The sequence below is a fragment of the Dunckerocampus dactyliophorus genome, chromosome 1 (genome assembly GCF_027744805.1).
Source record: "Dunckerocampus dactyliophorus isolate RoL2022-P2 chromosome 1, RoL_Ddac_1.1, whole genome shotgun sequence".
In the NCBI taxonomy this organism is placed as follows: Eukaryota; Metazoa; Chordata; class Actinopteri; order Syngnathiformes; family Syngnathidae; genus Dunckerocampus; species Dunckerocampus dactyliophorus.
The window spans coordinates 2,252,906-2,280,471 of NC_072819.1; the positions used below are offsets into that span (position 1 = coordinate 2,252,906).

Genomic DNA, 27,566 nt, shown 5'->3' on the forward strand with positions numbered 1-27,566 from the left:
GTCATAAACACGTTTTCTAAGCAATAACAAGGGAGATATTCCATTTATAAATAAGGAATCTGACTCATCGTGGTCGGGTCTGGAACCAATTAACCGCGATAAACGGTGCTGTAACTCGTTTCAGAAGCCTGAAGAAAGTCAATTTTTGGGAGAGGTATAATTACATCAATGGCAACTCAAGAAAGTGGCGCAAACAAGCTAACAAAACAACCGCCCAGCAATAAAGAGACAACATTTAAAATGGTTTTGCATGAACTGCAAGTCCCATGACTTGTGTTTGTTCATCTTTGTTTACTGAAGTTCACGTGCTCTGTCAGAGAATGAAGACAAACTGGTGTTAATTAAACGTGGACTCAGAAGTGGATGTCATGCAAAGCCTCACATCCTGTATCTCACTCCAATTAAATATTGACTCTGTGAAACAATACCAGCCAGTCCAGCTCAGCTCCCGCATGTTTACACCACCGCTCCTGCTTGCTCACTAGCCTGTCAGACCGTCTTCCAAATCTAATATACCCATCCATAAATAGCTCACCTATCCAGCACATAATGGCCATGAGTGACGGCGCACTGGAACCAATCCACCTGGCACAATCTGCTTAGCCCCACCTCTCCATGCTCCACTGCCGCTTTAATGGGCTTTCAACCGCCCATTTACCTTACATGGACAAACAAGGGAGTTGATTGACAAATCAAACCACGCCTCTTCGTTTACGCTCACCCCTCCCCTGCCCTCCCCTCCCTCGCCTCGGCTGCTATCAGTGTCTATTTTGGCAACACGGATACGCATGGAGCCTCCATCACCTCTCACTGTCTTTTACGCACCGAGTCCGGTAATGCGCGCAGGTACCGGGACATTCTGAGCAACCAAAGTGGACTAGTATGAAAAACGTGCGCGTGTAGAGATACGGCACAGAGAGGAGGCACATTTCCCGTGGACCAGTCTTGCTTTCCCGACAGCGCGCGTCAGCATGGACGTCCTGGCGAACCACAGTATCTTTCAGGAACTTCAGCTCGTGCACGACACCGGCTATTTCTCCGCCATGCCTTCACTGGAAGAGAACTGGCAGCAGGTAAGCGTCTCGCTCGCCTACACGCTTGAACGCCCAGGAAGGATAAGACAACTTATTTTTTTTAATCCAAGTATAGGGAGGAGAAAATGAGGAAAAAAGCTATTTTGCCCCAATCACACATATGTGTGACACTTTTCCCGGCGGTAGTGGATGGGATGCGGACGCACGCCGGCGCGTAATAAAGCTGTCAAGTGCGATTTGGGAAGATGAAAATGCGGAAGCCATCACCAGGACAGAATTGGTCGTGAATTATACATCCGCATTACCGAGTTGGGAAGCCCACACCCCCCACCTCTTTCCATCCACCTCTTATCCATAATAGATACCTGACATGTCTGTCTTAGCAGCATCTTTTAAATGCAATGCTGAAATAAATATTCCAGGAAGAGATGAACTGTCACCTTTTACGCGCACTTCCTGTATCCGACTTGGATACAGGAATGGATGCGGAGGTGAGCACGCGGCCACATGGCATCTTCTCCACAAACCCACGATTTTGGCTTAGTTGATATGTATTATATTATTGATATGTATCAATATTTTTGCTTACTGTACTTATGTAAGCATCAGCACCACCTGCATTGGTGATGATGCGTGCCATGCTGCATTTTACGAAGCAGCCAAAATTGAAAACAAAAAATGCTGGTATTGTCCAGCCTCCCCCCCTTCACTTCTCATGCATCCTCAGAAAAAAGTGTGTGTGTGTTTGTGTGTGTGTGTTGGGGGGGGGTATCCGTTCGTTGTGGCCAAGCAGCCTAATTGGCACCCCACTGTTAGCCACAGCCGCATCTTTTCATGACAAGTTCTCTCAACTCCCTGCCTACACTGTCAGTGGATTCTTAAATGGCTCGCCCACATCTTACATCTCCAAATCAATACCTAATGCACATGGAAACGAGTGAGAGCTCTTACCTCGAGAGCTTGGAAAGGCTTTGCTGCCTGTAAGATACCATCCATTTTGGAATGGAAGAAAAATATCTTCTGCAACTTGTAGCGCCACGTCGTGTGTGTTTTAGTACTGCGTGGCTCATCTGCTTATTTGTTGGCTACATTTAAACCTCAAAGGTGTTTTTAGAATACTAATGCAGCACTCTTTCTTTTGCTCCCTAATTGAAATGTGAAAAAAGTCTTATTAAATGATTAAAAACAAGCAAATAAAGCTGTGCCCTACACTTTGCCACCATCACATTCTGTCTGAATGGAGGAATTATGAGTTGTCCCTAAAGCTCCAGTTGTGACCCATGCAGTGTCCCCTATAGTACAGCCACAATTCAGAATCGGATGCTTTAAAAGTCTCGGCTGGTGAGATAGGAGGCCGTTGTTGTGGGACCTAAATGGCTCCCTGAGAAGCCTGCACGGCAAGAGTGATGACTGTGTCCCCTGTCGTTGTCTGAGGCGTGATTCAGGCGGTAATGGGGGGGATGGGGAGCAGACATGGACGAGAGTGTTTTGGAGGTCTGCAGATGGCACATTTGAGGCCTCTGTTTGTTCCATTATTGGAGCTAACAGAGCCAAACTGAAATGTCTCACATCCAAATCCCAGCGTGGTCTCTCGTTGAGGGTTGGAACAAATAGCGGGACTAAGCCGGACTAAGTCGTTATTTGTCCTCAAAGAAGAACGCAACGCAACGCCAACGGTTTTACCAGCGTTTCTTGAGCTTTCATCTTTGAGGCAATTATGTGCCTCAAGAAAACGAGACGGAACCAACATCTGCATGGGTGTCCAAGCAGATAGCGTGGCTTCATTCCGCAGCACTTCACCCTGGTTGGTAACAGGACACCACATATGACTGTGTCATTGACCCCGGGACACATGCCGTACCCTCCAACACATATATTATCCCTTATGGCTTCAACATACACACACACACACACACGCACACACATGCATTTGGAGCGAGTGCACGATGCCCACCCAAGCGAAATGTCTGCATGCTGCTGCAGTGCATCATGGGTGTCTAAATGCGGACACGGCTCTCTATATGCGGAAGCAGCAGCAGCGGGGCGACCTGCAAGTTGGCGTGCTCGCATACATCTGCTCTCTCACACGCACATTTCAGCGGCGCTGTCTGGGGGAAGCTGATGCTGGTGGTGGTGGGGGCTGAAGTGAGCATGGCGGAGGAAGAAGTTGCCGAGCATGCACATTCTCCACTGCTGCAGGGTTTCGCATTTCACAGTCCGGTGGGCTTGAACCCCAAAGGGATGACGAGCGAACATAGACAGACAGATGAGGAGCTCGGGATTAAGATGCAGGGATGGAGTCTGGAATGTCTGGGAAGGGCTCCACACTCTCGGTGTGGCCCTTCTGCCAGTTTACGGGAAGGCGGTGAGCAAAAGTGGCGAAAAGATAATGCCAGCAACCAGCGTAAATTTCTCAATCCGTACGCGTGAGCGCACATCTTGCCATGTGTCTCACCGTGTTATGTAATCCCCAGTAGGCTGCAGCCGCTTTCTCACTCACGGAAAACTTGGGGGCAGCAATCACCCCCCTTCCTGTCTTCACCCCTCCTTGTAGAAGTACCACGTATAGATTGTTCATCAGTGCAACACTGTGGTGGAAGCCTCCATTCATGGTAACCTTGCAGTGCCGTGAGTGTGAAAGATCAATCAAAATCCAAATTGGAATACCGTAAATTCCGGTGTATAAGACACTACTTGCGGCCTGCGGCTTCGACAGCGGTGCGGCTAATTTAATCCTTATCTTGTGAGCTTTCTTTTACTTCAGAACTGCTACCAATTGTTGAAATACTGCGCCGCTCGTGGGCCAGTGAGGAAACGGTCGCTCTTTCTTTGGCAATCACGGGCTATCAGTGCACTCACAACGAGCTTGTCAAACCACTGGAAATCACAGGAGGTCGTTATATGTAACGGTACAACAATATAACAGTCTGACTCGCGGCGTCATCATACAAAGAACACTAAACTCATCACACAGCAACTTAACACTCCAAAGGGTATACCTGATACATATACAAAAATGTACCAATACGAGTTTAAAATGAAAAAAAATACAACTCGTTTAAAGTTTTCCCATAATGCATCTCGTCTGAGCAACCCATTCATCGGGGTGTTGCAGTGACGTCAGCCTCCCTCTGGGCTCCTTTCTCCTCTGGCTCCCCATGGTGGAGAGAGGCACCGTTTTCAATGCCGCTTGTCCTCCAACGAAATGTTTTTTCAGACGAAATGCATTATGTGAAAACTTTAAAATTGCGTTTTTTTTTCCGAATCGGTACATGTTTGTATATTTATTACGGATACCTTTTGAGTGTTAAGTCACTGCGTGATGAGTTTAGTGTTGTTTGTAAGCTGACACCGTGAGTCAGACTGTTATATTGAGTAATGACCTCCTGCAATTTCCAATGGGTTGACAAGCTCGTTGTGGGCTTTTTCATAGCTCATGATTGGCTCCTGTTGATAAAGAGCTGCCTTGTCCTCACGGACTCGTGCAACAATATGTGATTTTATGACACGGACATGTGCAAATTATACACCGGAATTTACGGTATTTTAGCGTTCCATGAGTAGGGTTGGGTATTGTTTTCATATTGCCTGATACCGCTGCCAAATTGGTACTTTGGTGCCTGAAGTTATTTGCCAAAACCGACCTGCTTGTGTTGCAGTGTTGATGTTCAGAGTTCTGCTGTTAGTTGATGGGTGGATGATGAAGAAGTGTTGTGTTGCTGTTGTACAAAGCCTTGGAGAAATGCGTGTGCGGTAAGCACTGCTGTTGGTGTGTTAAGGTCGGCACTAAAGTCCAAAGAGAGCATCAGGTTCTGTGTTCCTTTGTCGGGACAGGGCATTACTTGGAAGACGGTAGTTGCACAATATTTCTGTCAAGCGCTTGTTGCAGCTGGCTGAGTTGGCATTCAGTTAGCACCGAAATGAGGCACCGATAGCTACTTTCGCTCTTGTTACAACTGAATTTCAGTATGCATCCCTTTCTACGCTTTGAGCAGGAACATGTGATGTTGGAAAAATGGCATCCTGCTTCTATTAAATACGAATTATTCAGCTGTCAAATTTGGAAAACACTCCCAATTAAAATTTTACCCTCCTTTTGGAAATGTGCCATTTTCCAACATTCTAAAAGTATTGCAGCGCGATGCCTCGTGATGCTCAGATGGCTAATCAGGCAGATGTCCGCCTCCAGTCAAAAGACAGTCAGGAGATCTTGGTCACGTCGAATCTATTGGACACGGCTTGGCCCGTGAAAGGCAGCCTTTGTGCAATCCGGCCGCAAGGTTATTCCTCAAAGTATCGGTTTGGAGAGAGGAGTCGTGTCTGTTTACAGGGGTAAAAAATTGCTGTAATTAATGAGCGATGAGTTTGCGCATTTAAAATGGGCTGATAGATGAGGCGTAGCTGCTCAAACTCTATTAGAAGCCACAGTTAACTAGGCAGGTCACTTGGTGTATGTCCATGTTGAGGTGTGCTCATCGCTCGGTTTTATCTCCTGGTGTGCGTACGCAGGTTTGTGTAATGAGATGTGCAAGCGACCCCCTGGCCTAGTAACATCCATTCTGACATGAGAGCGCTTGGTGAACTCTGCCACCTCAGTCTCATCATTCAGGCAGCTGAGAGGCGATCACCAGTGATAGGTGCCTGCCACTGCTTTATGGCTGCTGATGAAAAGTCGGGAAGCGTTGATGAAAGAGAGCGCCGCGGTGGATGTATTCATTTGCCTGACATGCCACTGCCTGGCCTGTCAGAGGGAGCGGGAGGGGGCGGGGAGGCGCTGTGGACAAGCACATCTTTATGTATAGCTTTCTGAAACGCTTCGCCGTCCCAGGTTTGATTAACAGCCAGCAGAGGAGTCAGTCGTCTTTTTGTCGCTTCACACTTGCACACACGTGGCTTGCCAATGACTTTCGCATCATTTGAGCCAAAATCGTGATGCTGCTGCGGCACCACCTGCTTGGCTGCTACCATCCGGCTTGATAAGTGCTGGGAACACAGAGACAGAGAAAGAAGACTCTGCATCACCCCGACTGTGCTGTATAAATTCAATTTGTATTTTCCTGCTGCAGTGCATGACTTGAAGTTGGTCTCTTTGGGGAAGGTTGCAAAAAAGATGTGGTGACAACAGCTACCGATGTGTGTGTTTTTTTCTCTCTGGGGCCCAGAATTCCTGGCGGCACCCCTGTCTCTCATTAAAGTTAAACAATCAGCATTGGAGCGCAGTCAAACAGAACCGGTCGGACGTCTTCAAGGTGTCAGCAACAACCACGGCGATTTTAACCCACTTTAAGAATGAAGGCTATGGAGCCAGAAATATTCACATAAACACAACTTTACATCCAATGTGTATTTATTTAGAGTTCAATGTCAAATACATACGCATTATTTACCTACGCCCCAGGAACCCCCTGAAACCCACGGTCCATGGACCCCAGGTTAAGAACCGCTGGTTGAGATCATTGTGAGAGGTTGTGAGGACATTTGTAAACGTTTTTGGTTAATAAGAACTCAAGTTCTGAAAGCAGTGGTACATTGGTTTGTGCTAACTTGTTTGGATGAAAGTTGGCCGAAAACTGAAGCGTATGAAAACCAAAGCAATTTTTTATGACCTCCGTTTTGTTAACACCTTTACCCGCTTCGCAACATCGGCTTCCTTGATGTCTTCTTTGCCAGGATGGAACTTATTGTTGATGGGGCAAACCGACTAGTTTGTGTAACATTCTCATTTGAGTTTGCCAAATGAATGAGCCTTACAGGATACCGTAGTGTTGTGTAAACTAAGGTGCTGGGCTTGTGATCCAAGATGGCTGACTGAGCAAGCAATACCGGGAGTATTGTCTCTCCACATCTTCATTTAAACCACACGATTCAGCGTACCAAAGGTTAAAATCTGCACAATAGTGTGATAACTGAGACAGCGTGCGAGAACCGAGGCAAGACTTTGAAAACCGAATCATACGACAACTGGGGTGTTTTACTGTATGGTCGTGTGCCTTATGGCAATGGCACAGCACCATATCTCATCTCCCCGCCTACCTGTTGCTAGGCAGTGTGATAAGGCATCTCGCACTGCATCCATCCATTTGCTTGTTTAGCTGTCCGTCCTGGAGGCTAATCCCACCCCAAAGGAGCATGAGATGCCCAGAAAGCAAACATCCAGCTGTACAGTCCTTCTCCCTAGGACACAAGAACAGGAAAGAGAGGCAGGGCAGAGAGAGACAAGGGCAATTTGCCCTGAGTAAACACCACTGCTTGTTGCCATCTCAAGCCAGTCGTCAATCACATCCTTTTCCATGTGCTACTGACGGCCGCAAGGACATGCCGTGAAGCCACTTGTTTATAAAGCAGGGTGAAGACGCCATGTTGACTCTTGGGGGATGCATATGCTTTTAAAGTCTCTAAAGGGGAGCTCTCATCCTGACCCGAGGTTGCGATGCTGTAGTGGCGGTGAAGCAGTCGCCTTCAGTGTGTTATGTAAGCCACTTTGTGTGCGCTTTGCATGCTTGCAAACCTGCTTCATTGGCATCACTCCATCACATTTGGCTGTCACTTGTAATACTAGTCTAAAAATAATTACAATTGATCTTGTTCCGAAGGGTAAATCCTTGTTGGTATGTGGATTACATCATGTAAAAACATCCTTGCAAAGAGCCGACATGCAAGACTAAACCTGGCTCCAATTGAAGGAGACCGGTTCCTGCAGCAGTTTGCTTTCCAAGCCCCTGTAGGTCTGCAGGAAGCGTGTGAATGAGATACGGGTTGCCAACACAAAAAAACGGGTGGATTCAACTTCAGATTGGGATTGGCCTACATGTCAGACGGCAAGATGCGATGTTATTTTATTTTGACACTCAGCCTTGGCGAAGGGAAGAAATGGTCATATAAGTGTCAAATTAGAATGACGACTTCCAACGGGCCTGAGAAGTGGCCTCCAATGATTTAATGAGACCTGTGGGAAGAGCCATTCGTCAGCGTGACAGCGAGCTGCTGTTTCCTGTTCCGCTCACCTTCTGCATGTGAGTAGGCCAGCGTGTGTGTAAGTGTTAATAAAGGGTTGGAAACTCTTGGATTAGATGAATCTGACCCGATTCTCTGGGGTCGCTCTCATACTTGTTACAGTCCGCTAGGATCTACATAGAATTCGGTCATGAAGGCAATACGTAGCGTCTCCCCGAGGTTTACAGTTTTGGGGGAGTCTTTGCAAGGATCTTCTATTCTATGCATATTTTGAAATTGTTATTCATATGTGAAATTGGAAATTCTGTGGTTGTAATTGATAGATAATTAGCTAGATAGATTAAATAATAGTAATACATAAATATATTTATACATAATAATAATTCTTCATGATAAGGTAGTAATTCCCTGCGTTCGGCCGGCCACCAGTCCAGGGTGTACACCGCCTGTTGCCCGAAGTGAGCTGGGATAGGCTCCAGCATGCCACCCCAACCCTAATGAGGAGAAGTGGCATAGAATATGGATGGACGGTAATAAGTCCAGTCCTGTGTGTGTTTTTACTGCTGTTGTGTTGAAAAGCCGCATAGCGTGGGGGGGAATGATCTGCTCAGCAGTGATAGTAATCTGCCACCGAAACTGCTCTTCTGTTGGGAGACATTATTGAGCTATAGTGATGATCAAATACATCTTGGATAACGTTTGCTCTTGCCTTGATGGAAGAGTTCATCCTGAATATCGGGGAAAAAAGGGATGCAAAAAGGAATATCATGGTTTTACTGAGCGGGCTCTGAAAGGATTTGCAGTGGAAGTCATTACTCGTGTTGATCGCAAAGTACGCGCACAATTTATGCTACACAGACAAGGAACTTTGGAAACCCAGTAACCACCTTCCGTGCCCCCTGCCACCACGCAGGTTAATTAGCATGAGCGCCCTCTGTTTTGCTTCCAACACACACCAGCAGCAAAGCACAACGCTCGGCCATACTTATGGGGCCAAATTCCACCACGTGAAAAAAACGTGATTAAGTTAATTATGTTTTGATCTCGAAATGTCCAGGCTATCACAATTGTTATCAGTGACACGTATTTCGATGAGTGCAAGGTTTATTTGCCACCATTTTTCATGCAGATCTTTTCCTTGTGTTCTTTATCATGTGGCCGTGATTGAAGACTGCAAATCATGAGCAACGTTTGAGTTCACCTACGGCCAGCAAAATGTGTTATCGTGTCAGGCCTACGTAGACATGACTCACCCCAGTTGACATTCTGATATTTTGTTATCTTTTTCTCCAAAATGACAAAGTGATGACGTGATTCCACTTCGCAAGTCTAGATGAGCCTTAGAAACTGGAAGACGACGGACTTATGCGCGTGCGTTCTTTTTTTCTTCTACAGTTTCGTGTGTCACGTGGTTCCGTCTGCGTGTCTGATTACCGCGCCGCACGTGAGGGACGTTCCTGTGTGGACAGGGCGTTAGTTTGGCCTTCTTCCCCACTCCATTGGAAACTAGTTAGCTCGGTAGCGTGCTATGTTTTAAGCGGCGGCCGTCTCTTGTGTTCCTGCCGCTGTCCCGTAGCCTGCACATTACAGTTGGGCAATGCGGTGTAAACAAACAATAATATAGGGTTGTTATTTCACGTCTAGAGGCCTCTAATCGTATTTAGAAAGTCATAAACAGGTTTTCCACTTGGTAGCATTGAATCCTACTCTGCGGAAAGCCACTGACTTATCACGTTCGGGTCTGGAACCGATGAACCGCGATAAACGAGGCACGACTGCAGATTGTAAGACCAGGAAACCAGAAGTGACACAATACAAAAGGCCTTTGCATCCTGTAACCTGATTTGAAATGGTTGTACTGTAGTCACATGTACAGTGTACAATGTACAATGTACAGTATATCATGATATACTGTACATCGTTACTGCAAAAAGGATTTTAGGCCACATCACCCACCCCTACTTGGAAGCATGGAATTGTTCAATGTGTCACGGTAAGTTGAAGACCGGATTCAGGAGAACAAGTGGCTTTTATTCAACTAAATATATGAATTGAATAGTTAAGAGGCGTGTCTAAATTACTCATTTGCTTTCCCTTCATTAATTTCTCTCCCCACAAGCGAGGCTACATTCAACAACGGGAAATAATCCACAATGGCACCTGTGAGACCGCACGTACCCAACCTGTCAGTGGTTTTTCTGTCCTTAACTACACTTGTGGTGTCGTATAAATGTTTCACAGCCTGACCACCGACTCCACACATGCACACACACACCTTCTGTCTGTGTTTTCAGGGAGAATTTGATCAATTACGCCAACAAGATGGGAGCTCCTCCCAGACGTGTGCGGGGCGAGACGGCACATCCTCCCGCTCTTTAGTTTACCACTATTGCGTCCCAGATATTATTTCATTGTAAAATGATGCCAATTAGTAAAGCTAGTTGCCGGTGGCTGTGGTCTGGCTCCGTCTATGTTCCGACGGGGAAAGTTATTTGGGTCGGCAGCTATTTTCAGCATGTGATGTTGCCAGGAATACTTCGGAGACCAGCCACTGTTTTATAAGAGCACATCAATAATTTTCACTGGTGTGTGTGTGTGTGTGTGTGTGTGTGTGTGTGTGTAAGCAAGCACAGCGACAGAGCAAGCGTCACAGCAGGAGTTTATTGAGTTTATGTGTGCAGTAAGAAAAGAGTGTGCCTTTGAACATTTCGACTAGCAGGTGCAGAAACATGCAGCACTGTACAGACCTTCTGATGCGTGGAGAGGTAAAGTTCACATGTCGAGCTTCCTTTTGCAGTGCGTCTAGGCAGCCTTTGTTGTGGAGCTTTGGGGGTGAAATTGGGGTGCACACAGTTTGCGCTGCAGCAGCAACGGGGTGACCGGGTTCATCCCGCCTCCGCCCATCTGTGAGCAACGTCAACTCACTCCCGGGCTCTCTCGGCGCTCTTGGCAGAGAGCCCAGTGGCAGGGAGATGTCTTTCAATATTTTAAGCAGCTTGGGCTAATCTTTCCCACTCAGGTTTGTCTTAAAAGCGTTGCCGTGGGAGTAAAGACGGAACGACAGCGTCCCACCTCCTGCTCACACAGGCGCACACGCTGTTGCGTACCTGTGCAACCGTGCGCACGGCCGTGTACCTGCGCTAATCCAACTTGTGAGACTGTGCCACTGACCCGCTTTCACCACCCTCCCTCTTTTTGGCAGAGCGAGGGCGACGGCAGCCTGCTGAACAACATTCAAACGTGCTTCCCTAATTCAGCAAGTATGAATGGACCTTATCTGTGGTGGCACAGCGCCGGGGTTGCACATTTTTTGCGGACGTGATTGTGGTACTGAGCGGCCTTTTCCGCCGGCCGCGGTATGAGCAAGAGTTTTTCCGCTTCACTGTTCCCTTTATCTCTCGCCTCTGTTATTGCCGACCCTCCTCCCCGCTCGCTCTCTTTCGCCGCTCACCGTTCTTTTGTTTCCCCGTGCCTTTTGCAGCCAAGGCCTCGCTCTTTGGGCCTTGCCATTGTGTGAGGTAATGAAGATTAGCCAGCCTGCCGCACACAATGGGGTCCCCCACATCCGGAGCACAGACTCCCCAAATCCCGCCGCAAGCTGCTAACCCCGCTGTAAAACCGCTGTTGTCGCCGGCCCCCCTCGCGTGCACGGGCCATGTTGGAGGAAAATGGCTGAAATGTCTCTTGATTAGATTAGGACGGTTTTGACAGCTAAGAGGGGGGCACTTGGCGACTCATACGCCAATAAACAGCAGCTCAACCAAATCCAGTTAAAGAGAGACAGACTTCCCCTCCTTGGCACGTGAAACAGAGCTCTAGTCGCTGGGATTAGAGCTGTACATCCTCCGCATACAAACACCCCAACCCTGCTTCCTCCAGCCTCTTCGCAACATCTTCATCCTCCTCTCCAGCCTTCCTCCTCTGTCTTGAGCTCTCGATCCGCTTTCACACTCACCTCTCAAATCATCCTCTTTAATACCGTAACAAAGACATTTTCCACACTTTGTCACGCGTCTTTCCGAAGGATTGGAGTCTGTCTTTATGTGCCGCGTACTCGTCGTACCTTGTGGCCTTTTACTGAACTCCGCCTGCCCGTCAAGGTCAGCGGAACCTCACAAGTTTTAATCTGTTTACATGTTGAGCGAAAGACGGATTATCCACATGTGACGTTTCCGGGAATAGTAAACTAAGCACAAATACTCTGCTTACATTCTGACGTTTTAAGGAGTGCGGCAAGAGGAAGGGAACATCTCAGCTTCCAGGGCTGGGGTGTCAAATAAAACATGCAGGATGGGAAAGGCTTGTTTTTCGGGGTGTAACGCTGCGGCATCGCTGTGAGTCCTGGGTAGGACGCTAAATTGCATTTGGTGTGTGGGGGGTGCTGTTTTCCAGGAGTTACCCTTAAAGCGCCGCTATTCGCAGGTCCGTCCTAGGCCAGGATGGTACTGCCTGCTAGGGTCCCTGATATATTTAGGTTGAATATCGGTGTACGATATATATCACGATATTTTTTCCACAAAGCGAGTTTTGACAAAGCCAAATATGCATGCGAAGTTGTTTTTATTAAACTTTGTCTTACTAAAGTGAAATAACATAGTCCATTGTCTTTTTAAAAGAAATATAGAAAAAGTCAAATGTAAACTTCAATCCTGCGATTGGCTGGCGACCAGTCCAGGGTGTACCCCGCCTCTCACCTGAAGTCAGCTGGGATAGGCTCCAGCTTACCTGCGACCCTAGTGAGGATCAGCGGCATAGAAGGTGGATGGATGGATGGATGGATGGATGGATGGATGGATGGATGGATGGATGGATGAATGGATTGATGGATGGATGGATGGATGGATGGATGGATGGATGGATGAATGGATGGATGGATGGATGGATGGATGGATGAATGGATGGATGGATGGATGGATGGATGGATGGATAATCTTCAATCTTAATCGGGCTGCACTCACAGTAGTCCCTGACGTTCCCCATGATGACAGAAGGTAACCATGGTTACCATGGCGCTTCCCTTGCGCTATGCAGCCTGTCCTCCTTGTCCGTATGTGGCTAAACGCTAACAGCTGCTAACAGCTGCTCCCGAGTGTAAGCTACAAACGTAACGAGATGAGCATCCGTAGCCGCACACTAGCGGGGGAGCTCGGTAGCAATAAGAAAGTAGGAACGAAGCGGCATTAAACACTAAAAACGCAGCGCAAAATACGGAGCTGCTGTAACTAGCTGCCACTCGGGCGGCGCCATCTTGCAACATGAGACGCCCGCATCAACAGTTACAGTATGTATCTGTATCGATATGAACGATATGCTTGCTTTTGATATCGTGCTTAAAAGAAATGAGGATATTTAAAAATATCCATGTACAGTATCGCCCAGCCTTAGTCCCAAGTAAGGGTTACTAGCAGTTCTGGACTGATGGAGTTTGATCTAGGAGAAGGAACTGTGCAGACCCAGAGATAAACTCCACAGAACACGTCCCTCCTCTACCAACACCTCCAAGACCTGTGTGATGGGAAGGGGTGAAAGAGGCAGGTGGAAGATGCTACTGGAAGCCTCAGCTCCAATCCTGCGGGTGTATTGCTCGTCTGTCCATTGACCAGGAGATGCAGACGTCATCACCCTGGGCGACCAAGCGGTCCTGTTTAGGGGCAGTATGGCTCCGAGGGGGACATCGGTGCAGGGCTTTCAGTTCGGTATTTGAATACGAATACAAGTGGTCGCCAGCTGATCGGACTTCCACCAAAACGCGACTTGCACGGCAGTCTAGGAACGGGAATCGTACGTATGCCCTTAAACCCCATCAGCAAATGTGATTTAACAAGTGGTGATGTGTGTTATCAGCCCGGCGCCTGCACTGTGTGAACGCGCCACAAGGCTTTGGCGGAAGGGCCTGACGTTGCCGCTGATTATCACTGCCGGGCTAATGTCGGCTGATAAGGCCGTGCGTGTAATTAAGCTGTTTCCGCTGTGTTTTATCTGCAGCGAGGTGAGGCTCGGCTACGGGCAGAGACGGAGCTGTTAGTCGATCTCTTCTTCGCTATCTTCTACTCCAATCTGCGGTGTAATGTTGGGAGATCTTTCACCTGGTGCACTATCCTCCTTTCTTCCTCCTCTACATGTCTCATCTCGCAGACGGCAGATAAATGAGCTTCCTCTCTCCCCCAGTAGCTCTTTTCTCTTTGTGTCTTCCATTTTTTGCTCCTGAGCCCCATCAGGGCCTCTAAGATCCCTCCTGGCCAAATTGGGAACCTCCTGCCAGTGGATCTGTTGAGAACGGGGGTGACACAAGGGGCGCTCAGATCGGGGAAAATGAAGTGTTGCCTCCCTTGGAGCCCTGCAGGCGGGTTTGCCAACGATGACGCCATGCTGCTCTCTGAGGAGGCTGCAGCTCGCAGCGGGTGCATGGGAAGGAGCCTGAAGGGGAGCTTAGGAGGCAAGGCGAGGAGGAGGGGCGGTTCTTTTGGAGATGTTGTGTGCATGCAGATGGGGGGGGCAATATGTAAGTATTGCTCAGCGAAGGTATAGATTACGGTCTGTCCGCTGCAACTGCCACCACTGATGAGCTCCATGCAGGCATCAGTCCGTATTGATTAGTCACTGCAATGCAAACACACACAGAAAGGTTGATGGTGAGACGGTCAGCGCCCACGGCTGCAGGTCATTTAGCTGTCACGTCAAAGTGATGGCTCTGCCCAGCTCTCCAGATCAATGGGAGGCCTGTAGCACCTCGCCAGGATGAGACGCACACAGCGGGACTCCGCATCAAAAGAATGCAAAAGTAAAGTTGACCCTGGATTCTTAAATAAATAAAAGCAGCTGCTCGGTTTCAGTTCCCTTTTCCCCGTGTGTGGAAAAGCGTCCCAAGCTTTCTGCCACAATACGCAGAGCAGATCCTGTTTCATCCAAAACAACTCTCAAGCTGTTTAAAAAAACGTTATAGATCTGTGATTCTCCGTTAGGAGGATGTCGCTTGTTATGCAAAATTATGTAGAATCGATGTGTCTCAGAATTTACATCAGGAAGAAAAAAATCCATAATAGTCAGCAATAGTGCAGCTTCTACAAGAACAGAGCCCAGAAAATACCCCCCCCCCCCATTTACATGCAGTCCAGCGCTTTTTGAGATGATTCATAACACCTTGTCTCCATCATGGCATCTGTAAAAACTAAACATCCTAAAATTAATGAGGCGTATCCACCCCATTACATGTATCTGTTTAGTGGTGTTTTGGGTGCTCCTTTAGGGCATTACACACGCTCCTCTGTTCATATTTATAACCCAGGCTTTTTATTAGCGGCGTAGCGGGGAGCTAACAGTTGGGAGGCAGCCTGCGCTTTGATGGCGATGTCAGGCGGGTGGAGGGAGGCGGCGGGGGAGAGGGCATCAGCTGCCAGGCCGAGGGCCCTGCGGAAGAGGGGAGGCGAGGGTGAACATGGTTTGCAGGCTGTCTGTCTGTCTGCCGTTGTCACACATGCCGGATTTGAAACCTGAGGTGTGGATGTACAATGTGCCTGCGGGTCATATTTAATGGCTTTTGGAGCATTTGGGGGATTTATTATTAAAGAAGTGTTGCTTAAATGAAGTAAAATGGCTGGTAAAGAAGATTAAATACTATAAGCTATGCTAAGCCATGCACAGAAAAGGCTCGAGCAAATGTGCTACTAAACATTGCTCTACTGCGCGCTCATTAAAGAATAAACATCAAAGCAGATAAATGTTTTTTTTCCTCTCAAAATGGCACTTTTGCAGAGCAAATAAGTGCAAAAGTGTCACTAAGTGCTGTCAACTGATGCACAGCTGCAGGTGCTCAAGATAATGAGCCTGCTCCACCCATCCAGTTGAGCTGCAGACTCCCAAAGCGCATAAACGGGACAAAAATGTTGGTGCCTGCCTCTGTGACAGAGAATGGAAAGCATTGTACCAAAAAATATCCAATTGAATCTCCATTTACACAACACTTGTCTTTTTTTTGGAGACACGTTTTAAAACAGCTGTGTCATTTTCTCCCCTCCAAACCTTAAAACAATATATCATCGGGTCAGTGCCTGGTGCAACCACCCCTGGAAATACTGCATGCGCCGATCCAGAGCAGCCCAAACGTGCTCAGTGGGTGTCGTGTTGGGCGATGGTCCTCGCAACATTGCGAAGGAAATGTTTTAAAACGAACGCGCATCAGCATGCGGAATTTTAAATAGGAACCCCAAATCCATCTGTTAATGCAGGGGTGTCAGGGTGTCAATTAGGTCAGGGAAAAAGCCATAATATTACGGGAATGAAGTCAAAACATTGTGGGATTAAGACATAATTACAAGAAGAAAATGTTATAGGAAAAAGTTGAAATAGTTGAAAGACAACACCTACCTGATCACCTACCCATATTTCACCTATATATACTCTAAAAAATATACAGCATTTAATAGGGATGTCCGGAGCCACATTTTTTGGGTTCCGATCCAATCCGATTATTTTTTTTGTAGTAGTCTTGCCAATCCAATCCGATCTTTTTTTATTACACAGCATGACCAACAATATTGTTTGGCTTTTGTAACAAACCTCTGTCAGTCAGGTCCCTAATCCAATAAAAGTCCATCCAATAAAAGATCAAATTGGAAAAAATGGCCGTGCAGAACACTTTTAGGGTATTTTGACATTGTTATAGATCAGTTGGTGGTGGTGTGATTTTAGAATATATGGCTTTGTTTTTACAAACTCTCTTTGACGCAATAGTAATTTCACTAGTATAAACAGCCAGCACTTCCCGTGCGAGCTCCCCGCACCATGACACAGCAGTCCGGGCACAGTAAGGGGGAACGTCCAACGTGAAACTAACTTCACCACGGGACACCGCGGTCATGTCTGCATGCTGGTGTTGCCTTTTCTTTTTCTGGCGGGTGGTGCATTACCGCACCCCCCATGTTGGAGTTTGGCCCAGAGTTACGAATGTTGTACGGCAACCGTATGACGGAAGCCGATATTATCCGAGCTTCAAAGTACAGCAATTGGCAAGCTCGTGTCACAGTTCGATTTGGCGTAAGTTGATTATTCATGCCTGTTGGGTGGGCCGCACGGATGACGTCACGTAAAGGCGACTGTTGTGGTTGCCAAGGGTGACGGTGTGGTTGGTTGGAGCCAACACGTCCTCTCCAAAGAGCACAAGTTTGTGAGCTTTTGTCCTGTAAAGAGAGACTCTAGACGCCCGACACCTCGGACGCTATGCTCGATTCAGTCTGCCTGTGATGTCATCGCCACGCTTCATACTGGTTTTACACTGATATCATTTATATAGTGTTGGACCGCATTGAACGTTAAGTCCAACTTTAAGCCTTTCAAACTCACTGATCGGAGCTTCAGGACAAGATAAAAGGTATGTAGGATATAAATTCACTTTAATATCTATCTGCAGATGAAATTTCGTTAACATCCGCCCGGGAATGACTGTGTCGTGAGGCCGACATGAATTGACACTTGATTTTCCTCCCTGGACTTGTTGATGATCAAAAAAATGTTGACTTTTAAACAAATGTCAATTCATTCGTTGCTAATTCATCCTGAAGCGCTGGTGGCCCTTTATTCAAATAAAATGTGAATGCATTTGCCAGTATTTGTTGTTTACCTGTTCCCTTTATATCCATAATCACCTGACTCACTTACGAAAAACAACCGAAATCTAGGAAAGTTCACCTGCACTGTCCAGGTTCCAGGTATTTATTTCACAGTCAGACTGGTTCACTTTTTGTCTAAAAAGTTACTGAATTGTTTCGGATCGTATCGTTCTAAATAAACCAATATCGTCCTTGAATCCATGAATCGTGATACGAATGGAATCGTTATTAAAAGGCATCGTCACACACGGTGAATATGTGTTTTGACAACACCGTCTCAAAGAACACTCCTATTTTTACTAGGTCAGTGCAAACATAAACACACAGGAGGAGCTGAGGGTTCACCACTGCAAGGAAGCGGGTGCTGAACCAGCACTTGACACCTGAGCCACCGCCACATTCTGTGTTTAGCAGCGGGAATAGCCAGCGGATTGTCCCGGCTCATCCTGGCCCTCGTGAAGGAATCATCCCAAAAGCCTTGGAGGGAAAAGGAACTTGGCTTGGTGCAGAACCTGTGGATGTCAGCACTCCAGATGGGCGCGCCGCCAAGGAGACTCAAAGGGGGGCATTAGAATTCCTTTATCTTGGCCGTTTTGTGGTACCGCTGGCTCTTGACGCTGGCTCACACAAACACAAACACACTTCAGGGCACCAGATCAGCAAAAAGATTTGTTTATGCATGAGCGTAGGTGTTCACACAAAAAACACGAGCGCTGAATAATTACACTCGGAGCAGCATAATTACGCTTCTCATGCACAGACATGCAAAGTAATGTGCGCCACCACCCACACTGCATGCTACATAGGCTACTGATGACAACTACATGACCAGCTGTTCACACAACGACACGGATATGGTGTGGAAAGTAAGAATCTCGCAGGCGCCCCCCCACCAATAAGTTGCACAGGTTGCACCTTGTGCGGTGTCACAGCCACCACGCCATCACATCACCGCGGGTTGCAACCTTGGATTTAGCATCTGTTTTTGTGCCCATGCATGCTCCTCTGTGTGTGCGAGGCCCCGCTGACAGGATCCTCTTACACCAAATGTCACACTCACAAAGAGGATTCACTCCTCCATTCCCCCTGCGGAGAAAATGAAGTCGAGACCTTCCTCGGCTCACTCGCTTCTTCCTCCCACTTGCTTCTCTCCTCTTTCCCCGCCTGCTCGGACTATCTCACAGGCAAAAAAACACACTCACCTTGGTTCGCAGTCCTCAGCGCTTTGCTCAAGAAATTCCTCTTTAAGTGGGTGGTTTAGGCGGATAATTAGTACTCACCTTGGGAAAGGAGGAGGGAAAAATGAGGTAAAACGGGCTGTTTGTGGAAAATCAATACACGGATAGAGGGCTGCAAGGAGGGAGCGGATAGGAACATCACTTTTTACTGTACGTAACCATCATGCCGGAATATTTTACTGTAGAATACCTTTTTATTATGCGCATTTTCTGGCGGCATCCCGTTATTTTCCAAATCGCTGACAGGGAGGAAGAAATCATGTAGGCGTGTGGCAGAGGGAGAAGACGCGTGGTCTCTAGTAGCTTTTTAATTTGATGTCAACATGCAAATGATGTAAACAGTCCCAAAAAAAATCCCTTTTTGTTCCTGGAAGACAAACTCCCTTAGCAACAGACCCCGCCTTCCGGAAAAAAGCATAAAGAAGAGAAATGTGTGACTTTATTTTTAGAAGGTGCAAATAAGTAGGGAAGGACGGCGGAGGGGGTGGGGTTGGGGAGGGGGTTGTAAATGTCTCTGATGTGTTCAGTGTGTTCAAGCTTATTCCTGATAATGGAAGCAGCTACTCTGTGTGTCAGTGCCTATTTACACACAAATGAAGTGGGGAGTAGCACGCACCCGCCGGAGCTGCTCGCCTCCATCTCAGCCGTCAAAACGGGTTAGTGGCTACAACGATCCCTGGGATCAAACTGGTGCCAGCCGCTTGCACATAATAGCTTCATCCTTGGACATTGGGAACCTCTCTCCCCGGCCGGCTCGCCAGTGCGGTGTAGTGTAAGGTAATAGACTCCTCAGGGTGCCAGTGTGCACAAATCACGGGTCTTTTGTTTGGTGTCCGTGAGGAGGTGCAGGAAGTAATTGGGAGGAAGCAGACCATAACTAAGGAGGAGTAAATCTTCCAATCTTGGCTCGCTTAGAAGCCGGTGTACGCACGCTTGTCAAAGCTCAGTGAAATGTTGCTTGATGGGCGTTCTATGCAGTTTAGGACGTCTCCTATCAACCCACGCAATCAGTCAGCCTGTAATCACTGGAAGACATTTCTGACCGTGTGTGAGCGCGAGTGAGTGGAGTACGCTGCATAGATTTCCCCAACGGTGCATGATGCCGCATCTGATGATGGATGTTTGTCAAGTGGAATTAGAGAGTGACTGTTCTCCTGTTTTTGTGTCTTGCAGACCTGCCTGGAACTGGAGCGGTATTTGCAGACAGAGCCCAAGCGTCTGTCGGAGCTCTTTGACCAGGACTTGGATGGCCTCTTGACCCCCGCCTACCTGAAGGAGGACGGCGAGGAAGAACTAGCAGACGTCTTGCACCCCAACCTACCTGAGCCCTCGAGCCCACCTACAGTGATACTCTGCCCCACACGCAAAAACTTCACTTTCACTGCATCAATAAAAAGAGAACCAAAGGGCCCAGAAGCAACAGAAGGGGTGGAAGGGGTTCACCAAGCCCAGCTAAGTGCAGTTACCTCCCTGACGCCACCCTCGTCCCCAGAACTGGGCCGGCACCTTGTGAAACCCAGCCCATCGCTGACATCCTCCACTGATGGGACGCTCACCCTCAAGCTGGTGGCCAGGAAGGTGGGACTCAGTGCGGCCCGGCTGGTGGCAGCGCACTCGCTTCCCGTCCGAGTGAAGGAGGAAGACGAGGGAGTACCGTGCGTGATGGGCGAGCTGCCGGAGAACAAGAAAAGGATCCACCGCTGTCAGTTCAATGGCTGCAGGAAGGTTTACACCAAGAGCTCCCACCTGAAGGCCCATCAGAGGACACACACAGGTGAGAATTGACTGTAGCCAGAAGACGTTTTGATTGGCCGTTCCTCCTGCTTTCTTCGCACATCCATCCATCCATTTTCTTCCACTTATCCGAGTCACGGGGAAAGCAGTCTCAGTAAGGAAGTCCAGACTTCCCGGTCCCCGGCAACCTCTTCCAGTTCCACCGGGAGGACACCGAGGCGGGCCCAGGTCGGGTGTGAGACATCATCCCTCCAGCGTGTCCTAGGTCTGCCCCGGGCCTCCTCCCGGCTGGGCATGCCTGAGCTTACTGTCAGCCTTTACCCTCACCCTTCACACATGTTCATCTAATTGTGTCGACAGCTATTTAATGTCCATCCACCGGCTTAATGATAGTCATGATTCATGAGAACTTTATTTATCACATGAACATGAACAAAGTACAGTGAAATTGGAGGGGCAGCCACCATGCAGCGCCCAGGGACTGAGTCCGGGCCAGTGACCCTGGGAAGAAAGTGTGTGGCGTGTCTGGCCTAAGGACACGACATCAGTGACTGGGATGGGGGAAGCGGGATTTTAACCGCCGACCCTTTGCTTAATAGCTCATGAGCCACTGTGTGGAAGGGAAAACGTGATCGGATAAAAAAGAGCAAAACTTTTCTTTCTACCCGAACCCGGCCTACAGTGACAAGGCTGTCGACGAGAGGGAAGGGGGAGGGTCCTTTTGCCATAACTCTCTCACTCCTCCATCTCAATCCCAAACCACTCAGACCACTGTCGGCGAGCTGTCCTCCGTCTGAGTAACTGCACAGTGATGGATGGATTGACCTGGATAGGCCGCCTGCCATCCCCTGCTTTATTTCCAGCCCCTCATCCTCTCAGCTTCTTGCAGGTCTAGGTCAGAGACTGTCCACATTTTGCAGGTGCTGCAATCATCTTGAAACTACAAATATGGTGCAGACATAACAGTTTACGGAGGCAGGTCACGACATGTATGTCAGGGCAAGAGCATCGCTTGGACGTCCAAGAATGAAATACGACTTGCGCCGTGCCTATTTATTTGGCTCCTTGCCACAGTGTCAAACTCTGATCTGCCGCTGTTTGTACTGCAGGTTGCGTAGGGCAGGATGGGGATAGCCATTGACGTAAATAAGCGACATCATAGCAGCTTGACACAGTGGACCGGACAGACTAAAGTATTCAAGTCCGAAGAAAGACTGGCTCAAGGGGTTGGTGTCAAAAAGGCCTTTCTTGTGACGTGTATTTGCCACCTCAGCGGGTAAATGTTACGTCAAGTTACGTCAACTCGGTGGTGCCAACGTGAACGGTTATAACGGGGCCGAAAAGCGAAGCAGATATCGAACAAAGCTTTTGGAATGAGAGTTGAGATTTTCAAAAACGTCAGCTTTTGCGTGTGGATGATTAAAATGGAGCTTGTTGGTTTGTGTCACAAGAAATGTGAGGCATAATCTCATGTTCTTAAACCGCATTTACTTACGACTTACGGGTGTGGGTTTCATTTCGTGTGTCAGTACACACATGTGCTTAGGATTATATAAAAAAACGTTGTTGATATTTCCTGGGCTACGTGTAAGCAAGCGCTGAATTGAAAGAATGTACGTACACGTCATGTTACAGCTGACATCTGCCCATGCTGATGAACAGATGTGCTAAAATGCGCCACCAAGTCAGCTGCAGTTGCTTTTCTCGGCTTCTGATTGGTACTTTATTGGTTTCTTGGTGAATTTAGTACTTAGTTATAAATGTATTTAGATTATTGAGGTATTTAAATTACTCTTCTGTTCAATCTGCATGTCACATTGTGTTTGGGCAAAATATGTATGTTTAGTAGCATTTCGGGCACCGTCTGAAGCGTCTGTGCTCCTATGTGCTGGCTACTTGCAAAAATGGGGAAAATCTCAAGAGACAGGGACGTGGCCCACACAGATTTTGAAACCCGCAGACAGCACACAAAGCCCGTCGGAAGAAAATTGGCATGCAAATTGTTTTCTGCGTGCAAGCGAGAAAACCTTTCCCAGATGCCCGACCCACCTCAATTGGCTCCTCTCGATGTGAAGGAGCAGCAGCTCTACTCTGAACTCCTCCTGCACGACCGAGCTCCTCAGCCCATGTCTTAGGGTTAGTCCATCCACCCTACTGACAGAACTCGTTTCATCCGGTTAATTCGCTTTATTTGATATGTAAGCGATGCCCAACCCTACCGTCCAGACCCGGCACAGCACTGAATCCTTGCATGTCCGCTTTTGAGCGCACTCTGGAGCATCACGGTAACATTTTCTGAAGGAGAAGAGTGGTGTGTTAAGAGTGAAACCAAGAGTCAAACGAGGCAGGCGGCACAAGGGAGGGTACAAGAGAGCAACCCTCCTCATGTAGCGACAGCGGTGCGCCGGGCTCCCCCATTCACAACGCTATTATCCTGACGCGCTTAAAGATGTCATTACTCAAATCCTCTTTTTCTTACTTGTTATTTCCATAAATTACCGCTGGAGAAAAGACGACGATTTAATCTGGAATTGGATGGGGCGGCATGGCGCTGCCCTGTCGAGTTTTTTGTGAATAGGCTTACGACAGATAAGGAATGGTACAATTAGATAGCGGGCAAGTTGAGGGAAGAGCTGAAACACAAGGCCACCCGACTCATTCCCCCCCATCCTCCCCCGCCTCTTATTTGACATCGTCATCACCGTCCTCGCTCCGTCCTCGCTCCCGTCCTGTGACTTTCTTTCCGAAAATACTCCAGTGTTTACTTGAGTCCCTTGTGCTTCGTCCCTGTTAAGCACACTGACTTCCAACGTGCGCTAGCAGTTCAAGTCAACATTGGTGCGTAACCATGCCAACATCTTGGTTTTGGGCTGCATGCTGTTGAAGGGTTACGCGGACACGCCAATATCTTAGCTCTGGTTTGTGTTGTGGTTGTCAGGGTTGTTGCTCCCCGTCATCATTTCCGTGGTCACTCCCAGTGTTTCTGGGAAAGGCGTCAGCAGCTAAATGATGTCAGCGTGAAGTTATGTTTTTTTTACGTAATGATGTTAAAGCAGTTTATACCGAGGAAAACTGTCCTTTTGATATGTTTGCGAGCATTTCAGCCAGCCCTCTCATGCCAGTCTTTAACATGCTCCACCATCTCTCATCTTCCTCCCTTCATGCAGCCTCGACCCAACTCCCCCCAAAAGCTCTCCCTCATATCAAAGGCTGGAGTGCTGGCTGCGGGTCGGAGCCTGTAAAGCTCTCTCTGAGAGCCTCTCTAATGACCTCTGAGACCCAGATGCCCAGCGTTGGCTCCAGTTAATGGAGGGAATGCAATTAAGATCAACACTGGCACCTGAGAGGCTGGAGTACATTCTCTGCATGAGTGTGTGTGTGTGTATGGAGAAAGAGGGGGGATGGGGGAAACATTTGGAAGTAACAGATTACACATAATAAGATTACTGTGAATCAGGAAACACCCAGTTATCAGATTACGGATGTGAACTGGATAATTGCCTATTTGATTACTACACAAGGCTTTTGAAAGGGAAAAAGCATTTGGACAGCCTGACATGCCTGAACACTTTTTAACAGCAGAGATGGTTATTATCAAGATGACAACGTAACCGCTTAACAGTCAAACCTCGGTTGTCGCACGCCCCGGAAATTGTCACCAAAATGTTGCCTCGGTTTCCATACGGTATCGCAAGCAACTAGTCCGCTTGTATCGTTCCGTGAATTGGAGTGCCAACAAAGCACCCCACATATTTCTGCTCAGTGCTTTTTTTGCGAGTGCCGGCTATTTGAAAAATAATTGGATTTCGCCAGAATGCGCGAGAAGTCCATGCATTTGTCATTTATAACTTTTGCATTGTTTTCTGCATGTAAAAATGTAGTTATTCTATATAAAATGCTTTTTTTGTGCACATTTTTAGGTGTCTTGAACGGATTCACTTGATTTATTTATTTCTTTTGGGAAAAATTGATTTGGTTAGAGTACGCTCCAATTTTCTCAAACCTTTTGGTACAAATTAATAACGAAAACCGAGGTACCGCTACATGTTGTGCAGGAAAATGTGTCCACAACGAACAGAAGATATCAGAGTTTGGGCTAATGCAGTAGGTTTGGTTACCGACTGACACCCAGTCCCACCAAATGTGTGCGGATGTGTATTTATGTGTGTGCACTTGTCTGTCTGTGCGAGGGCATCTTGAGAAAGAAAAGAGCGGGGGAGGGGGGCTGTGTTGCCAAGCAACGGGGGGCAGCGTATCTTTGAGGATTTGGTAGCTGAGTGGTTATTATTGCTGCAGGCTCTGGTCTCTTAGTGCCCCCCATTCCTCTTTCCTTCCGCACCACCACCGCTACCACCTCTCACTATCACTCCCCCTTTGCCCTGTACGTCTCTACAGTTACCGTTGCTAGGCAACTGCCTCCGTGCTCTGCCGGCGTGCCTGGTAATTGGCCGGTGGCATGGCGCCGTGCCGTCGCCAGATCCACGCAGCTGCACTGACTACTGCCTCCTCATGTTGCATGCACCCAGCATCCACACACACTCCACCCCCCCACCCCCCTCAGTGCCGTTGCTAGGCAACACAGTCAGGCATCCCTGTCTCCCGGGGGTTCATTGACCGGAGCCGGATGGCCCAGACCTGCTGTTCGGAGTGTTTCTGAGAAGTGGAGCAGGAAGGATATGTGTCAGTGATTCTTTGTGATTCAGTGATTCTTTATATCTTATTGTTCATGAATAAGCAGCACAGTGGTTTGCATTGAAAGTCAGTGTATGGGTTCGCTGGGCGTACTCTGTCTTGCCCTCACAGTCCTAAAAACATGCAAGCTTGCCCCATTTCTTCTAAATTGTACGTTCGTGGAAAACCCAACTCTTACCCTCCAAATTCCCTGTGAACCTGAAGGGGAAGCAAAACGTATATACACTCAACAAAAGTATAATACATGCAGCATTTTTGTTTTTGTTCCCATGAGCTCAACTGAAAGATCACAAACGCTACTAAAAAGTCAAAAATTCATTAGTCCATGAAAGTTTTGTCTCAGAAATGTCAGGCACTTTTAGACATTTTGCTGAATTCTATCCTGGCCTTCCTATTCTTCTTGCTAACGATGGTGTAACCCTTGTGCTTTCGTTCATGAAGTCTTCTTTGAACAGTAGATAGGGACACCTTCACTCCTCCCACAGCAGGTTGTTGCAGATGTTACCAACAATTGTTTTAGGGTCTTTCAACTGTCTGGTTTTCATGTTGTTTTCACCTCTAAATGCAGTCTTCCCAATCTGGAACCTGGGCAACAAAGCACACCTGTCGGTCACATGTTCCAATACTTTTGTTGACGGGGTGAGGTGGGTTCAAACAAAAGGTGGTATCTGCTATGCTGTGCACCCGACCCAGCAGAAATGTTGCTCTCTGGTCTCATTCATCTATTTGTCAAACCCAAATGTTTTCAGTCTAATAAAAATAAAGGAATTGACCTCACTGTGCACTTTTCTCAGGGCATTGGATCGATCGCAACTGGACTGTTCAGGTTGTCTTATAAGACTTTTGGTCTCTCACCCGAGCAGGCTTCATCGGTTCATGCTCAAAGACTTGGTGGGACAAAGACTTGGTGAAAAATCCAGTGTATTTATCCTGTAAAGGATAAAGGAGGCATGTCCAGACAGGAATGATTTTGCTCTTTTGTGGTGTCAAACGCCTCTGCCCGCCTCTGCCCGCCAACGGGCAGAGGCGTTTGACACCACAAAAGGTGATACAACCCAAACCACCATGGTGGTTTGGGTTGTATCACCTTCGTTAGCACGCCTTTCAGATGTAATATTGGTTATGGACCCACCTGAAACCAAGGTGGCTGTTCCTTGTCCTTGTTGTTCAAGGCTAAATGACTGAATCTTTTAGGAAGGGATGAAAGGACAGCATTATACAGTATGTGTCAGAAAGGCGGCGTCGCAGACCTCCCCCTGTCTGATTAGTGTGTGTCCCACCTAGGCCTTGAGCATGAACTGATGAAGCCTGCTTGGATGAGAGGCGAAACGTCTTCTAAGACAACCTGAACAGTCCAGTTTCCATCAATTCAATGCCCTGAGACTACAACGAGCTGCCCGAATGAGAATATTCACAGGCATTTTCCAATACACTGTATATTAACTGACACAAAGTGTTAACTGAGGTCTACAGTAGTACATCATTTAGCCGCTGAAAGACCGTTGGCACGTTTGCCCGTAGCACGAGGGAAGATCGCAGCACGAGGACGGAATCAATTATAGTGATGTGTTTTTGCTTAGCATTCTATTATTGATGAAACAGGTGTTTTTCTCTCCCCCCCATGCAGGTGAGAAGCCCTACAAGTGCTCATGGGAAGGCTGCGAGTGGCGATTCGCCCGGAGCGACGAGCTGACGAGGCACTACCGCAAACACACCGGCGCCAAGCCTTTCAAGTGTAACCACTGCGACAGGTCTGTCAAAGCACCCCAGTCACTCATATCCCCACAACACACACACACAATTTTGCCTTTGTCTTTGTGCCACTCAATGTGTGTTAATTGCTGCTCTCATGCCATGTTACATTTGGAGTGTGTGCAGCTTGACTTTAATCAAGGAGGCGGACAAGAACATTGCTGGCCCACTTGGGGAGTGCACGGGCAGGATTGCTCTTGCAACTTAGCCCACTTGGTGGGATTCTATGAGGCCGCCATCCACAAACTGTCCCCAACACGACTCAACTCTTGTGACTGCATTTTAATTCAACATCGAAGTAGGAACATTTCAGGGGAAATTATTAATGGGCCCGCCTGTTGCCTGTTGACCCAGCTTTGTATCCTTCACGTTGCTCGCATGTGATATGTACGCCGTGGCCTGAAGGATGGGTTCCTAAAAAAGTGTCCGTTTAGGTTTGGTCGTCAGTTACGTCGCCGTGGTTGCACAGAATGTTAGGAAATAAATGAGGCTCCTCCCCTCATCTCTTGCTCTTTGCACAATACGGGCTGAGGGGGGTGTTCCTAATCAAGTGGCCG

The 27,566-nt window shown here is 47.8% G+C and overlaps 1 protein-coding gene across 1 annotated transcript in view; it reads left to right on the forward strand.

Annotated features, from left to right (window-relative positions):
- The first annotated feature begins 771 nt into the window (after window positions 1-771).
- LOC129187451 (Krueppel-like factor 7) overlaps window positions 772-27,566 on the forward strand; it is a 37,747-nt gene continuing 10,952 nt past the window's right edge. Inside the window, exons 1-3 of the mRNA XM_054786756.1 lie at window positions 772-1,073; window positions 20,005-20,605; window positions 26,885-27,008. Of these exons, the coding sequence (XP_054642731.1) occupies window positions 972-1,073; window positions 20,005-20,605; window positions 26,885-27,008 (827 nt within the window). The 5' untranslated portion in view covers window positions 772-971. The remainder of the gene's footprint in view (window positions 1,074-20,004; window positions 20,606-26,884; window positions 27,009-27,566) is intronic.